We start from the raw sequence: 16,451 nt of genomic DNA on the forward strand, positions 1-16,451 counted from the left end.
TAAATATTACTAAAAGTGAGGTAACTCACTAACGAAAAACGTCAGATGCACTAAATTTTACAGAAGAATTGGCAAAAAGAAAGAATGTGCACTCAGTTAAAAAAAAATGGAAAATGGGCGTAGCCCACTTATGGACAGAAACCATGTCTCAGAAATTATTCGGCCGATTTATATACCACTAAAACTTTTCAAGACCCCTGAAATCGAAAATGACGAACTCAGGGGTAAATCTGTGGGATATTTTAATTTAATTCAGAGGGAATCATTTTCTTCTAATAGTGTGTCTCTGTATCAAAAATGGTTAAAATCTAGTCATTCGGATTATCAAACTTCCGGTGGGCTTTATACCGCATATATCGGTTAATATGTGAGATTTATCAAAATGAAGTGAGCATATAGTCTTGGATATAGTGTAACTCTACTGGACTTTATGCCGAATATATGGGTCAAATTGTACATATGTTATCTTAATAAAACTGTATAAATAAGTTGCGAAGGAATAAAATGTTCATTTGCACCTGAACTTAGCCTTTCCTTACTTGTTAACTCTATGAACTATTTCAGTACAAGTTTTTACGATAACGATATAAAGGATGACCCTAGTAGAGGTATTTTTTTTATGCCTGAAATTGAAGCTCGTGATCTCGGTTTCAATCAATGGTTTTATGAAAGAACACTTCGGTGAACAGATAAAAGCTGTCATCGAATGGCTAAGCAGACAGGCAGCACTCACATATGGTACACCCCTGCGCTAAAGTGTCCTCTCAAGCATGCGCAATAGTTGAACCATTTGCTAACCTGGAGAAATACTTAAATCTGAATCAAATTTTGTTTTTCCTAAAACAAAATTTGGTAGCACTCAATAAGCGGCGATAGAATTTTTAATGATGTATCCGCATGCTCTCTTATACGAAATCAAGTGGATAACTTTGTCGTTGTCAATTACAAATATGTATATATAAAAAAACCTTAAATTTACAAAAATACGGCGGAAGCAATGTCTATGAGCCTGAGCCGCACTTTTCTTGGAATCAAAAAAGAAAGACAACATTTTCCGCAAATGTCGAGAATTCGGCTCAAAAAGTGCCATTTTCAGTTGAGAATAATTTGGGATGCAAACAGATTCCAATATTTTGTTGGGTTAATGTTGCCACAAATGTCCAAGATCGATATAAAACGATTTAATCGACCAGTGCTTGACCATAGAGACATCTATTGGAAAACGGCGGAAGCACATTTGCCAATTGATCGATAAGCGAATGAGTTCAAACACTGGAATATTGTGGGATTGCTAATTCCACAAGAAATTCGAGTAATTTATTTAGATATTCTCACACCGCTTCTTAAAAACTTCATTCGGAAATTATCAATTTTGAATAAATGGTATGGAACTAAGTATGCATAAGTAGGCAACCTGGTTATAGGAATTCATTAACATTTCTCAGCATACAAATTTCGTGGATTACAATTAGCTACTGTTCGTCCATATAAAACCCTCTCGCAAATTAGACTTTAAATTAATTTTGTCCAATTTTGAAATTACTTCTATTTTAATAGAAAATTTCAACAAATTTTAGGCATTTTTTAATCTTTTTGAATAATGTTATAATTGTATTGGCCATATATTAAATTTTTAAACAAAATCTTTAAGAAAATATATAACAAATTGCGCCATTCAGAACATGCCTACAATTCGCATGGATAAAATAACACTTATCAAAATATCACACAATTAAAGATCTCAGCACACTGAATAATAAAGTCCCTTTGTTCAACTAAGGGTTATTATCAACAATCGCATAACAAAATTTTCCCTTTGTTTACATCACTTATTTATTGTCTTTCGTTTTCACTTTGTTTTTCTAAATAAACAACCGGCTTTTAGTCCACCAATCACATCATAGAAGTTTGACATCTAAACAGCTGATTGCTAACGTCAAAATAAAAATTCTACCGTACGTAATTTATTAGCAATTTGCTCGAAATTCGTAACTGTCGTGCAATTTATGGGTGTGTGCACAATAAAAATGCATATTTATATGCAATAAAAAATTAATAGTTTTTAAAAGGCCAAAATAAGGCAAGAGTTTTAATAAGTAATACAGTGCTGCAGTAACTGACATAGGTCAAAATGTTTCGCATTGAATCCTACGTAACGCCCGTGATAATGGAATACGTGGCAAAGTATGTGAAGAACATACGTTCTGAGGATATGCAACTCTCTCTCTGGGAGGGTGAAGCAACGTTACAGAATCTGGATTTGCGTTTGGACGTTCTAGAAGAGGAACTGCAATTGCCATGTGAATTTTTATCAGGGCACGTACATGAATTAACCATACGTGTACCCTGGACAAAGATCACTTCTGAACCAATTCGTATTATAATCAATACAATAGAGTTTGTGCTCAAATTAAGGCGTGACAAACCAGAGGATGTATCATCAGCAAGTTCTTCACCACAACGCAAAACTGGTGACAACGCCAAGAAACGCAGGCGCTCAGAAGAACAACAACCAACTCAACAAACCCCTGGCTCTGGTATAGTTAATAAAATAATTAACAACATTAGTTTGGAGTGCCAAAATATAATTTTAAAGTACGTGGAGGATGATATTGTCGTATCCATGAATGTGCAGCTTTTGCAATTCGGTGCAGCTGACGAACGTTGGAAAATGACCATGACCGATGTGCATCCTGTCAAAGTGCTAATGCGCAAATTAGTTAAGGTATCCGATCTCACTATATGTATAGATAAACGTAATTCTGCTGGACACATTGAGGTGTGTCAGGAGCCCATCCTATACAGGTAAAAGACAAATATTCATCTGTAATATTTTTGCTTAATATTTAATTTGTTTAAAGATGTTCGTTTGAGGTGCGTATTTTACGTAAATATAATACCAACACAATGACAACGACAAGTCTCACGCGAATCGGAATTTTCACCAAATCAATGGATGTCAATATAACGTCTATGCAATTCCCAATGGTTATGCGTCTTATAGATATAACGAGAGATTTCGGGCGAAATAACACAAAAAACTTAACCACGGAACAAGAAGATGTAATAGTAGATCAGGAGAGTGAAGCTGCTAGTCGGGATTCATTTTTGTTGTGGGCTTGGAATAAGCTGCCAACGTTATCCTTTGAGCCTCCGGTATTCGAAGAACCCAATGTTGATGAGGTAGCTGGCCATTTACGAGACATCGGTTTATACCTAGAAGAGTTAAATGTTACACTGAAAAACTCCGAACTCATAGTGGACACTTTTGTTAGCAATACAAAACGCATTAAATACACACCTATCGTGCGTTTAACCCTAGGAGGATTATATTTTGAAAAAGTTTCGTGTGAAGACCAAAATTGGCGAAGCATGAAATCAGGCATCTCCTATTTAATAGTCGATCCGTTGGGCTCCTACAAAGTTGATGACATTTCGGAAGCAGCATTGATTACAAGTTCTTCGGTAAATAAAACGAAATATTAACTTAGTCAGTATATATAAATTCATACTTCTTGGTATTTTTCAGCTAGAAAAGTTAACCGGTTTCATGGAAAACAGTCTATTCGATGAGAAGATTACAACTTTGGACAACAAAGTGTGCACTAGTTACAACGAGTATATGTCGACCTATACCGACGAGTATTTACTTAATCGGACACCTATTATTGCTTTTGATTCCGTCGAATATAAAACAACAAAAATGCGTGATAACAGACAGACGGAGCACGAAGCAACAGCACAAACTGTCAAGGACACACATCTTGCGTACCGTGTGCTATCTTCTGGTCTCACATTTCGTTGGAATCAGTCATTTCGACAGGTTAAACAAACAATACAAGATTTAATTGATTCTTACGATTATTCAGGCTATCATGTAGACCAATTAGATACAGTTACTCATAGCAGCACGTGCAAATTGCCACCACCGCTAATGGAGGACTACGATGAACTTATGGAGCACATACCACTTTGTATCTATAAATTCGATTTGAAAAATATCAACTTCGAGATTTACACAGCCACGGAACCAACATCAGCCACACAAAAGCACACACATAATCGCTTGCCCAGCGCAATGAAGCTAGCAATGCCCTATTTCTTGTTACACATCAAACATTTGGATGGCACCTTCTGCAGGCCGCTACATGTCGATAAACTTGTGCACACCACATGCCAACTGCCCGAAAAACCGCATAATCTACTTGACGCCTGCAATGATAATTATGCTGTGCACATGTCACAATTGTCACTATCGATGATGAATAGAATGCGTAAGACTACAGTTAGACTGATGCATATACCGCATATACATTTGACCTATTCGGACCTGTTGCAAAAGCAGCACTGGAAGGAAGACATACTGATACCGCTAAGAAAAGTAGATTTGAATTTTGAACTCATTTTTATTGATTTCAATAAGCGCAATTTAATAATTGCTGAGCGTCTTTTGAATTGTGTACTTAGCTATCGGCCGTATTTGTTGTGGAAAATAGCAAACCAAACGATGCAAATAATAAAAAATGAATCCGAACCAACACTTCACACCGAAATCAGAGAGCTTCACATCGAATTCCAATGCTTTCAGAGCTATAATGCGGGCTATATTGAACTTCAAAGGTTGCTCTCGCATGTGGTCACCTACACCGAATACTGTCGCACCAAACATTTATTAATGGACTCGGAAAGGGGTAATAATATAAAAAAGTGGTTAAGTGCTAGCATACAATTGAATCCCGAGGGTTTACAAACAGCGGCAAATAAAAGAGAAGCGCTCATCGCGTTGGCAGTGTGGATGGAACCAATCTCGGTATTTATTGATGCAACACTGCTCGAATTTCTCAAGTACCAAGAGGAATACGATCACACAGTCGAAAAAGGTAAGAGCAAATGGATTCTTTTATTAGGAAATCACTTAATTTACAAATTTTTGTGCTTCAAGAGCCGTCAAGCGAAGTGGAGCTGCACTCACAACAATATCAAACACAAACGCCGTCACAGACGCATGTCAGCAGTAGCCAACCGGCACGTGTGCATACAAATATTACTACCAACAGTGGCACAGGCGCTGGGCCCCCACTCATGCGTCGCTCCTCTCGCAACTCACTGCCCTCGCGTAAAATCTCACATCCCGAAGAAACGATACACTTCAGTTCCGAACGCGATGAAAAAGTTGACTTGGAAACTGTGAGCGTTTCACCATCGACTGAGGCAACAACTACTTCGTTATGGCAACAAATCCGAGCACTTGTCATCTGCTTCGAATTAGGTCACATTACACTGAATATATCTGAGAAAATGAAATGGCATACAAATGGTGAAGATGTATTGAATGAATATACGCAAATTCAATTGCCCAAAATTTCTATGCGGTCTACGAACGCCGAAAACTTATCACGCACTAATCTCCAAGAGAAGTTCATCATATACACGACACCAAAAGACACTATCAATTGGGTAATTGCGTTGTATGGCTTTAATTTGAAAAGGTGCAACTCTGTAGAAGTGGATATTCTGCTGCCAGATGTTTATACCACCGCTACAATTGTTGTTACACACAAGAAACAAATGGAAGCCAATGTAGCGCCTGCGCCGGTGACGGCACTGAGCGCTACAAAAGAAAAGCCAAATGAACTTATAGCCGAAACTGTTGCACATATAGACGGATGCTCCTCACCACTGCCGCCACCAACGGAAATTGTAAATACAGAAATTAATACACCAACAACGCAAGCACAAAATAACGACGTCGAAGTAGACGCTATAACGGTGCATATAGATACCATGCCTATACATTTTCATGTGTCAGAGGCTAAGGTGAGCAAGTCACCATACTATCTGTATGGAGGACATCTGTTTCTTGTGACATCCTAAAAAATTATTAATATTATTTGGTTTCTTTGTAGTGCAAGGCGTTGCATACTCATGTCGGTATTTTGGGTAGAGTCATCACGCTTATAGGACCCATGGCGCAATTAAGTGCCAGTGCACAAATGCAAAAACCGCCACCGCCTATGCGAATCGTAACAGCATCTGAGGAAAATGCAGCAATAAAACATTTTCTGGAATTGGAAACTAGTTCATCAGTGTCCTCGGTATTCTTGGAAAAAAGTAAAAACTTGAAAAACAAAAATAAAAAAACATATGTTCATAATAAATATATATTTGATAATACCCTAGAAAATACAACTGTGTACACCACATCACTTTTCTGCCAATGGTCCATCGCTAAAATAATCTGTGAATTGACCGCCAAAGAACGCAAGAGCAAAATGGTGCTTGAACTTGAAGATTTGCTTTCAACCGTTGACAAACGTGAAGACTTTACTAAATTTACGGGCAAAGTTGGACAATGTAATCTACTGTACTATACACCAGATGCCGATGATGGTTGGATAGCGCAACCCGGTTTGCGTTTGAAAATGCTCGGCGATGTAACCAATATGCCATTTCTGAACTTTGTCTACACGTCTGTGGGGCTTAAGAGCTTTTATACTCGCATTGGTGTCAAACCGAAGTATGATGCCAATCGCTCTATAGCCGAAATTATAGTTACAATCCAAGCCATGGAAATAATCATCGATGTAGATGTCTTAAAAGAGTTTGTAGGCTCTTTGGGTATGCTATTCGTGACGAATGGCTGCAACACAAGCGCCAAAGAAACGAGCGCAACGGCAATACAAGCAAATCCACCAACAGCTGCCGATCTGCCACTCATTCATTTGGATAGCAAGGGATTTACGATGTATACACCTTTGTCAACAAACCGCGAATGTTGCACAGTGCTCATATGGAAGGTAGACATTATACACATAACTTTATCACAAACTCTTTCATCTTATAATATTTGTAGATTGAGTCATTGAAGGTAACACCAACTTTGGAGAATCCACTACAACGCACACCAATACGACCAGACGTGTACAGCAAGGCTGCTCAACTGGGTTTCCTGAACACACCCGGATCGTTGGTTGAAGATCGGCAATATGAATTGGTGTTGCAAAATCTCTCCGTGTCCAGCGGTGAATGGGCGGAGATTTTGGGTCACATGGCGCAACAAGCGAAAACTTTCCAGCACACAAACCCAGCGGTTGAGTGGAACTCCCAGCATCGCGAGGCGTCGCCACATATAACAGACATTTTCAGTCGTTTCACTTTCACCGGCATCTTCGCGCCATGCATTTCCTATAATAATGTATTAATTTGTGGGCAAGCGCTCGAATTCAATTGTGCGTCTGATTTCGTGGCTAAGCTCAATACGGATCAATTATATGCATTAGGATTTATGGCATATTGCTTAACTAAACTGCTGGAGTAAGTACTAAACCGCACCAGTATTTAGAACTGTAATTTAAGTTAACCGTTTTTTTTTTCGTATACTACAGCACTGCCGAAAAAAGTGTTTCTCTACGAAAGTCGAGCAACTCATGCATACTATTACGAAAACAAAGCAGAACTAGTTCCCAACAGGTGAGTACAAACTCAACCAGCACACTACAATGCGGCGAACTACTCATAGCACCTGGCCATAAAAATAAAAGTGTACGCAACTCTACGCCCGCATTTGAGCCCATTGATGAGAATACGGAACATGTAAAAACCGATTCTGGCATACAGTCGCAGTTATCGCGCGTTGAACAACAATCAACACGCAATACGTTACCCGATACAAGCGCGCGTAAATTCCCACAAACGGTGTCCTTCATAGCCGGTACATTTACAATCGATTTATACGGCTTAGAGACGACAAAGACCGACGAGTCGCTAGATAAATGCAAAAGCAAAGCGTCGCGTTTAGTGCCACTATTAACATTGACCGTATCTCAACCCAGCTTTATGTTCACGCAAAATATATACGATAATATAACACAGATGTCAGTATTCAATTTGAATATACATTCTATGCCTACCGCCTCACTGGATGCTGAATCGGCCAGCATGTTTCCAATTGAATTTATCGACACCAGGCCGGGTGAGTTGGGGCCAACGGGCATACCGCCGCCTCTTGTCACTATACGCAAGCACATAACCAAACAAAGGCTCGTAGAAACAGATGTAGAAATAGCGAGGCCAATAATCATAACACTGCAGGAGCAACAAACGGTTGTGCTACTGCAAAACTCACTAATCCTGTATCAAACGATATTGCGCAGCGGCTATTTTAATCCGCGCTCGTTAAGAACTGTGCAAAGTGCTTCTAAGCTTATGCTCATGCGCAACCATTTTTACGATTGTGATAGACTGCATGTGAAGTTGGATAAGGTAATGATACTGATGAAGCACGCCAGTGATTACGAGGGCAAGTTGGTGTGTGCTGATATGCACTTTAGTGCCACATTCCTGCAGCGGCCCGAAAAGGCGGTGCTCAAAGCTTCGGTGGGCTCACTACATCTGCAAGTGGGAGACAGGATCTTCCTGCATCCGGTTGCTATACGTTCGTCTGTTGCTTTTGTCAGCGAACCTTGGTTTTATTTGCCTCTAGTGAGTGGCACAATTAAATTCGACGTAATACATCTAGATGTAGATGTGAGCGTTTTGAAGGAACTGCAACGTATGCAGCAAGGTTTGGCAAGATTATCTGTACGCCTCAATGAAGAGTGGAAGACTTTCTTACGTAATCGTCCACCGATGGGTGAACCGTCTGAGGTGTCAACTGACAACTTGGTACCGTTAAAAACGCCCTCTTTCAAAGAATTCCTAAAATCACGTAATATTAGCATGAAAAGACTGACACGCGAGGAATTTTACCAAGACGACTTAAGGTAATACTGTTGCGATTACAGAACCCTTTATATACCGAAATTATTATTCTTTTCTGTACGCAGGGCTGGCGCTTTCCAGTTTGTAGAAATGTCTACAGATTCTTTTCTGCCGTTACCATATCAAATTCAGATAATTAAAAAAAATTTCGGAATTATTTGCTGGCGTTACCCGCAACCAAGAAAAATGTGCAAAATCCAAGTGTTTCCAGTGCCGATGGCGGTGAGTAGAAACTCTTATAATATCGTTTGATAATTTGCGGTGTTGTTGTTGTTGTCGGCATGTTAGTGTCTAATAATAGCGGTGGTCTGATAAACTGCATAACCTGGCGATCTTTGCTAACTCTTCCATCAGACAATCTTCCCATAATTGTCACGATCGAAAAACTTCTCGTCTTTATTTCTGTGGACAACCTTACCTTTGTTAACCTTAAAAAAAAACTAACTGGGTCAGCTTCACAGAATTTACTGATCACCTCCTACCCATTCCTACGGTCGTATTCGTTGTCGAACTTCAATTTGCAAGGTGATCGCAGCTGCCACTGCTCGCTTCATTCCCGCTTGACGCATTGTGGACATCCGCCCTAACTTCTCAGACGAAGCAGCAGTTTTAGCCAACGAATGCGACTTTTTGTACCATGTCGATCCCTATGATCTCCGAAGAAGGGATCTCAATTTGGAGATTCGACGCTTGGTAATTCATATTAGCGATCGAAATCGGTGAAGCAGCTGAAGTCTTGCAAAATTTCCACTGGTGTAGGTAAGCTCTAGACTACTCTCAAGTCCCTCTCTAACCCGAGAAGGCATGATGACCGAGTTAAAATTCAGCGAGGAGGTTGCGGATGTCATCAAAATCATCCAAATCCGTTGGCTTTGACAGCTTAAACATATTGATGCTAAAACACCTTGGCTCGGCGAGAGTAAACTATCCACAATCTGTCGATGACCACTCTTAACATGCCCAACAAGTGGAAAATCGGAAGAGTGGTCTCACTACTGAAACCAGCGAAGCCAGCCAACCTAGGTGAATATTTTCGTCCGATAACTCTCCGTGAAGTGAAAACACTTGAGACCTTGACTCTCGACCTTCACCAACTACCTGAGCCTAGCACAGAACCAACGTCATAAACGGCCAGAAAACTAATGGCCTAAATCAAAAATCTCCCTGTAAGAGGACGATCCTAATAGCGTTGGACTTCTCAAAAGCTTTTAACTCAGTCAATCACACAACGCCACTAGAAGACATTGAACAATCCTGGCTTCCTCCAGGGTTGAAGAGGTGGACCATGAAATATCTAAGCGTTCGTCAATGTAATGTTTCGAGATCAAACATCTAAACAAAGAAGAATCAAACAAGACTACCAAAGGGTAGTGTCCTATCCCATATACTATTTAACTTCTATATCTCGAAACTCCCTAAACCACCAGAGGGAGTCTCAGTCACCTCTTACGCTGAACCCCAACATACTCAATACATGACCTGCATGCAAAGAGTCCCCCATGACACTAACTACCTCTTTGCATGCCCCCTAAACCCCACTCATCTAACACCCCTTTCCCTTTGGTCCGACCCTGTCGAAACAGTTCGTTTCCTGGCCCTCCCGTTAGATGACTTGCATGACAATTAATTTAGGCTTACTGGTTCAGGCAGGTTTGGGTAACCGCTACAACAACAACAAGTACAAACTTTTGTCCTTATACTTTTGCTCCATATTTATACTTTTGTAATGCGTACATACTTCTGCAACAGGTACAGAAGCCCATCAATATCCGTTGTCAAATGGAATATTTCAGCGAGTCGCATGAATGTTTTCTACACTTCAGCGAATTCTGGCTCTCCGAGACGTCATCCAAGGATATAGTGTTGCCCGAACGCGAAATTTGCGCTAATATTTGGCGTGTTGTCATTATGCAATCATTGGTGGCTGTAAACGGCGAATGCTTTGAAATCAGCGAGGAGGAGGAGGAGGACAAAGTAAGTATATGTGTTCAAGCAACACTCATACATATATGCCTAGTACTCTTTATCGATGTTCGTTTAACCTATTACTTGTTTTTATTCTCAACCGTATATGCAGATACCGAGCTTAAAAATTGAGGATATTTTCAAGCTGGAAAGCAACGATGAGGACTTTATACTGCATCCAAAAGTGCTTGTGGGCTGCATGCGCATCGACACCGCTTTCCAATCCGAGTGTGTACCCAAACTCCAAATGCTGCTCTCTTGTGCATCGCTACAAATGAAATTCTTCAATCAGGTCAATTATGAGTATAAATTGCCACCAGCACTTGCCGAATACACACTCGCACCAGCCAAACAAATCAGTCAGGCCTTTTTAATTGTGCTGCTTGAAAAACTTAGCATTCATGCGGCATTCAACAGTTCACACATTTACAGCATCGACAGCAGTTTGACCTTGAATGTCAAATGTTTGGATTATGGTTTTCTAAATATGCTGTCCGTGCTGGAGGATGCCAAACTGCAAAGTTATGTAACTGTAAATAAGCTAAAACGTCAACTAAATATTAATGCCGTACTTGAGCGTTTCCGCATCAATTTTGGACCATCGATACTGCACACGCTGCTCTCATCGAAAGCACATTGGGAGGAGCTCTTCAAAACGAGCGCGCCGAGTGACTGTCATGTGCTATTACCCAAATGCATTGTGGTGAATCGCATGCAAGCGCTCGTATCTTTCGGCCAAACTGGCACAACCGAACGCGTACAACTTCAGCCGCTCGAGTGTAGTTTGTACAGCTTTGGCAACGATGGCAACAGTCAGGAGCTGACTTTCTTCGTTGCCGACAACGAAACGCGTATGACCGACGCCTCCCAGTCGGTGGCGATACCCTTTAAATTCGATGGTGAACGCCTGTTGCAAAGCATACGCATTGGTGATAAATGTCTGATAATTGAATTGCAAAAATTGTCAGCCACACAAGTGGTTGTACTGTTGAAAGGCCAAATTGAATTGGTGTCTATGGTGCCACAAGAGTTGCGCGTGGAGCTGCGCTTTGATGAGTCTCAAGGCACAGAAGAAAAACGAGCGCTGGAGTATTTGGTGAAAAGCGAGGGTTACTCATCGTTTTATGCTGCTGTGCAACGCACATCAAATGTGTTTATGAGGTAATTCTATTTAGCTGCTAGAGAACCTTTAAAGCATATATGAACCTGCTTTGCTAAAATGTATCACTATTTTTTCAGACTGAAATTGGTGCTGCCCAAGATTAAAGGTCGTACTGGTGACATACCCTTAAAGCCGAACAAAAAATTGCCTTGGTTAGTGAAAGGTGTGTGTTTTGGAATTTAGAATTTCTTCTTTTAGGATTTCTTCTTCAAATATTATATTTTATTTATTACCTTCACAGTGCCCACGATAAATAACGAATTCGTTAGCTTCTGGGTACGAGTAATACGTGAAGATATGACTGATCTTTGCAGCGAATTATTCGAACCGCAACGTATACTCGTTACAATTTGGCCCATATTTGAGTTGCAATCACGGCTGCCGTGTCCGTTGACAGCCAATGAGAGTACAACAGGGAAATTGTTTGAAATCGCACCACGCGGCGGCCGCAATGTTCTAGATGTACCGGCCACACATTTGACTGAGCACAAAATTGAGTTCAATGCCAAGTAATGCGTATAATGTACATGAAGATAACATGAATGAATACATATACGAATATCTCAATTATAGGTATCCTCTAAATTGCGGATGTGGCACAGAGCAGACTCTTTCGCTGAAATCAATGCAGTGGAACTCATTTTTTTGGTATGATGAAAACGCCTGGGGCATTGATGACGCGCTACACAAACTGAAAGCAGACACAGTGCCACCAACGAAATGGCCGATCGATGACGAAGATGAATTGCGTGTGGAACGGATATCACATTGCACGGACGCTGTAGATCTTGTCTATCGCATAAAACCTGCAAGAGAGTTTTCGTGCTCCACATGTTTGGAAGTAACTGCCTCGGCAATGTTCATTAATGCTACGGGCTTAGATATAGGCATTTGTATTGGTGAATCCAATGAACGAACGACTATCAAATCAAACTGCCTTGAAATGTTAGGTTTCATCGGCAAGTCGTTCACGATAGGTTTGCCTTTAGAAAATTCCGCTTCACCATGGGTTTGCTCAATGCCAGTTTTTGCAAATGGCATCAGCACAGGCGGCGCTCGCGGCTACATTTTGCCCGACAATGATAGCGTAGATATAGCAATTGTATACGAGTCAGAGGTCTATAAATTTGTTTTGGAAAGCAAAATAGAGCATGAAAAACAAGTATTTCGGCTACGTCCAAAATATGTGATTGCCAATTTTGCCAATTGTAAACTGGAACTGTTGACATTCGCAATAGATCATAAAGAGAGTGCGCAGCTGCAAACGCTCGTGGAATTTACGGCCCATTCAAACAAATTGGGGTTGAACAAAGTACAGTGGTCGGATAATTGGTGAGAATTGCTTACTTGTACATACAGTTGAACTTCCAGTACTCAAGGGAAGTTCAACTATAGTTATTACAGCATACAACTTTAATTAATAGACGCTTAAAAATTGCATCTAAAAATATAAATCGGTAGATGGAATGAGATATTGGATTTACTTAAGCTTCACTCTTTTTTCTTCAATCTAGCGTTGGTCAAACAATTAACTCTTTTCACGATTTAAGACCTAATAAGAAGGCCAAACGTACAAAGGATACAGCGTACATATGTTTCATCAGTTTAAAACTCCCCGACCGCGAGGACTTCTCCATACCCATTCCGCTTAGTATACCGTTTACAAGGCGTAGCTTTGCACTACAAAATGGCGAGGAGTCTCTACCATTAGTTGCTACACTCATCGAAAAGGATCGCATTTATTATTTCAACGTTTTTGAAGACAATAGCCCAGCATTACTCGTCACAAACCAAACTGATGTGTCCTTTATTATCGCACAAACAAGCGCATCGGAAAACAGCAAAGTTTCCAACACTACCGCTGAGTACAATGGGCGCCACTTTGAATGGTATCAGCCTGTGCCGGCATACAGCAAGTGTTACTACACACCACCAGAGCTTTATACCAACTTCCCAGATGTTGAGTCCACGACGTGCAATATCACTTTAGCACTGTATAAAGGTATTCGACTTTTACTATCTTCAGTATTTATAAACTCACACACACATATTTATATTTAGATAATCCCACAAAAAAAACATTAAAATGGTCAAAGCCTATACGCACGGATAGAACATGGGAGAAATTCCTGTACATACCCAACCATGGCGACGTCAAGGTTATAGTCTGTGATAAACATCGGGTCACACGTATTTTTGTGTATTATATAGCGCAGGTACGATCATATAAAATGTTTGAAAAATTGTATACTCCACAATTTCTCCTCTCCCTATAGCTGGAGTTTTCTGTAAAGGATCTGCGTTCTCGCTTGCTGACGTCGAAGGCTAGCACTGACGCTGAAAGCCCGAACTCATCGCTCCTATCGATCTCACCGAGCACTGCCATTCATGAGCCAATAACTATGAGCCGCATACCCGCTAAGTGCCGACACTTTTCGAATGAATGTAATACGAAAACCCAACTGAAGATTCGTTGCTTTATTAAAGAATTGATTGTTAGTTTGCACGCTGACGGGAAGACAAATGACTGTACGAAATCTGAAATCGTAAGTCTGTATGCCGATGATACGTTGATCGCTTTCGATGACGACGATGATGATAGAGAATTGCATTTGTTGTTGCCAAATTTACAATTGGATAATCAAAACTACGTGTGCGGCCAATATGATTTCCCTGTGGTGCTGTGCGCACAGCAATTATACGAACGGAAGCAGACGGTGCCGCCGGTGCACTTCCTAGATCGCACATATCAGATTCTACGTAATCGTGGCCTAATGGCGCATTTCAATATTGGTTTCTTTGAGGATGAAATGAAACTGCACTCCATTGTGTGTACATTCAGTCCGATGCGTATTTACATCGAGGACTCATATCTAAATTGTTTGCTTGACGCAATTGTGGACTGTACGCCCTCAAACTGTGCTTATCGCTTGGAACAGTCTGCTTCACGTATCACTCTGTCCAGTGGTGAATATCTATTGCCGCGAGTTATCGTTGGTCAAGCAATGTGTATTGCAGAGCCGCTACAGATACGTGAATTTCAAATTGAGCCACTTAGTGTGTTGCTCTCTGTGCATACTTCCATACGTCTATATATTGCGCTTGATCATTCACCGCTTTCATTTTCCACCTACAACCGGCAACACATACTAACAATGCCGCTGCGTTTCGGACAGTCGCTGAGTATGCATTACCTATCGGGTGCTATTTTCGGCGCAGGTTGGGTTGTGGGCTCACTGGAAATACTTGGCAGCCCTAGTGGCTTGGCGCGCTCGTTTACCACGGGCTTACGAGATTTCGTTTCGATGCCAGTCGAAGGACTCTTTCGTGGTCCATGGGGTTTTATCGTAGGCATTACACAAGGTTCAGCATCGCTTTTGCGTAACGTAACTGCTGGTACATTGAATTCAGTGTCGAAGTTGGCTGCTTCGGTTGCGCGAAATCTCGATCGTCTTACGCTGGATCAGGAGCATATTGAGCGTACTGAAGCACTACGTCGCTGCCGGCCGCACGGTTTTACGGAGGGATTAGCGCAGGGAGTGACCGGTTTGGGTATAAGTATTTTGGGTGCAGTTGGTGGTCTGGCGCGTCACACTCTGGAAGCACGTTCGCCCGTAGAAGTGATGACTGGCGTTGGAAAGGGTCTGGTAGGCGCAGTCACAAAACCACTAAGTGGCGCCGCGGAACTGTTAGCACTTACCGGACAAGGTGTACTGCATACTGTGGGTTTCAATACTATGCCGGAATTGCGTGTTGCCAATGTTTGCGTTAATATTATAACTGAACCGTCAGCGTATCGCGTTTGGAAATTGTTACCTGGCACACTGAAATCAGATCAGATCTTATTTAATCATGAAGTGACATTGGCAACGCACGAACAATTACGACAGGGATATGCTCTTCTCACATCTAGTGTTTTTGCTCTTATGGAGTTGCAAAGTTACAGTTTAATCTGTGTCATCCCCATTGACAAGCTGGAGATGACAAGTGATGCGTTGGATAAAACGCTTTACTATATACACTTGGTGAAAGATAAAGAAGGCACTGACGAGGTAAAACAATTAAAAATTTTAGTCTTTTTCTTGTGACGTCAATTAAATGATTTGTTAAATTTTCAGCAGGAGAACTATACCAACCAACGTATTATCACTTATATACATTCCTCAACTTCACTAAAGAATGTTCCAACAACAGCAGCTGGTTCATTAAGTGATTTACTGCAAAGTCATGAGCATGAACTGCAAGTGAGCAGACGCAAGCAAACTGACTGGTCATTCTATATTAATGAAACGCTGGGCGAACATATTATTAAGTATTTAAGGGTAATGAATAGAAATTGTTAATGGAGTATTGTTTTGAAAATTAGACATTAGTGATGAGCACACACCAAAATTCCTTTGCGAAATTTATAACAACGTTTTATGACTATTCAAAACAAGTTTGTAAATATATACTTATATATCTGTATTTAAGGTTAGGAAATCGATTTCTACAAATTATAAGCTATTTAAAGAAAGTTGTAATAAAACTATTTAATTGCATTTGTAATTTTTTTGTGGTTTAC

The 16,451-nt window shown here is 40.6% G+C and overlaps 1 protein-coding gene across 3 annotated transcripts; it reads left to right on the forward strand.

Annotated features, from left to right (window-relative positions):
* Nucleotides 1-1,830: 1,830 nt before the first annotated feature.
* On the forward strand, nucleotides 1,831-16,428 carry LOC105218121 (intermembrane lipid transfer protein VPS13B). 3 transcript variants are annotated; one of them, XM_029043996.2, is made up of 18 exons: nucleotides 1,831-2,805; nucleotides 2,862-3,465; nucleotides 3,530-4,880; nucleotides 4,943-5,817; nucleotides 5,907-6,111; nucleotides 6,181-6,797; nucleotides 6,854-7,314; nucleotides 7,386-8,762; nucleotides 8,826-8,982; nucleotides 10,510-10,734; nucleotides 10,838-11,886; nucleotides 11,965-12,050; nucleotides 12,129-12,396; nucleotides 12,461-13,219; nucleotides 13,402-13,889; nucleotides 13,949-14,103; nucleotides 14,164-15,939; nucleotides 16,009-16,428. In XM_029043996.2, exons 1-18 carry the CDS (start codon nucleotides 2,132-2,134, stop codon nucleotides 16,228-16,230), a joined length of 11,349 nt encoding a protein of 3,782 aa, XP_028899829.2. In that variant the 5' UTR covers nucleotides 1,831-2,131; the 3' UTR covers nucleotides 16,231-16,428. The 3 variants fall into 3 exon arrangements, with proteins under 3 accessions (XP_028899829.2, XP_011191802.2, XP_028899831.2); XM_011193500.3 differs by having other exon boundaries at nucleotides 1,833-2,805; nucleotides 16,006-16,428; XM_029043998.2 differs by lacking the exons at nucleotides 1,831-2,805; nucleotides 2,862-3,465 and having other exon boundaries at nucleotides 3,688-3,823; nucleotides 3,882-4,880; nucleotides 16,006-16,428.
* The last annotated feature ends 23 nt before the right edge of the window (nucleotides 16,429-16,451 follow it).

Source organism: Zeugodacus cucurbitae, chromosome 2, assembly GCF_028554725.1.
Source record: "Zeugodacus cucurbitae isolate PBARC_wt_2022May chromosome 2, idZeuCucr1.2, whole genome shotgun sequence".
Lineage (NCBI taxonomy): Eukaryota > Metazoa > Arthropoda > Insecta > Diptera > Tephritidae > Zeugodacus > Zeugodacus cucurbitae.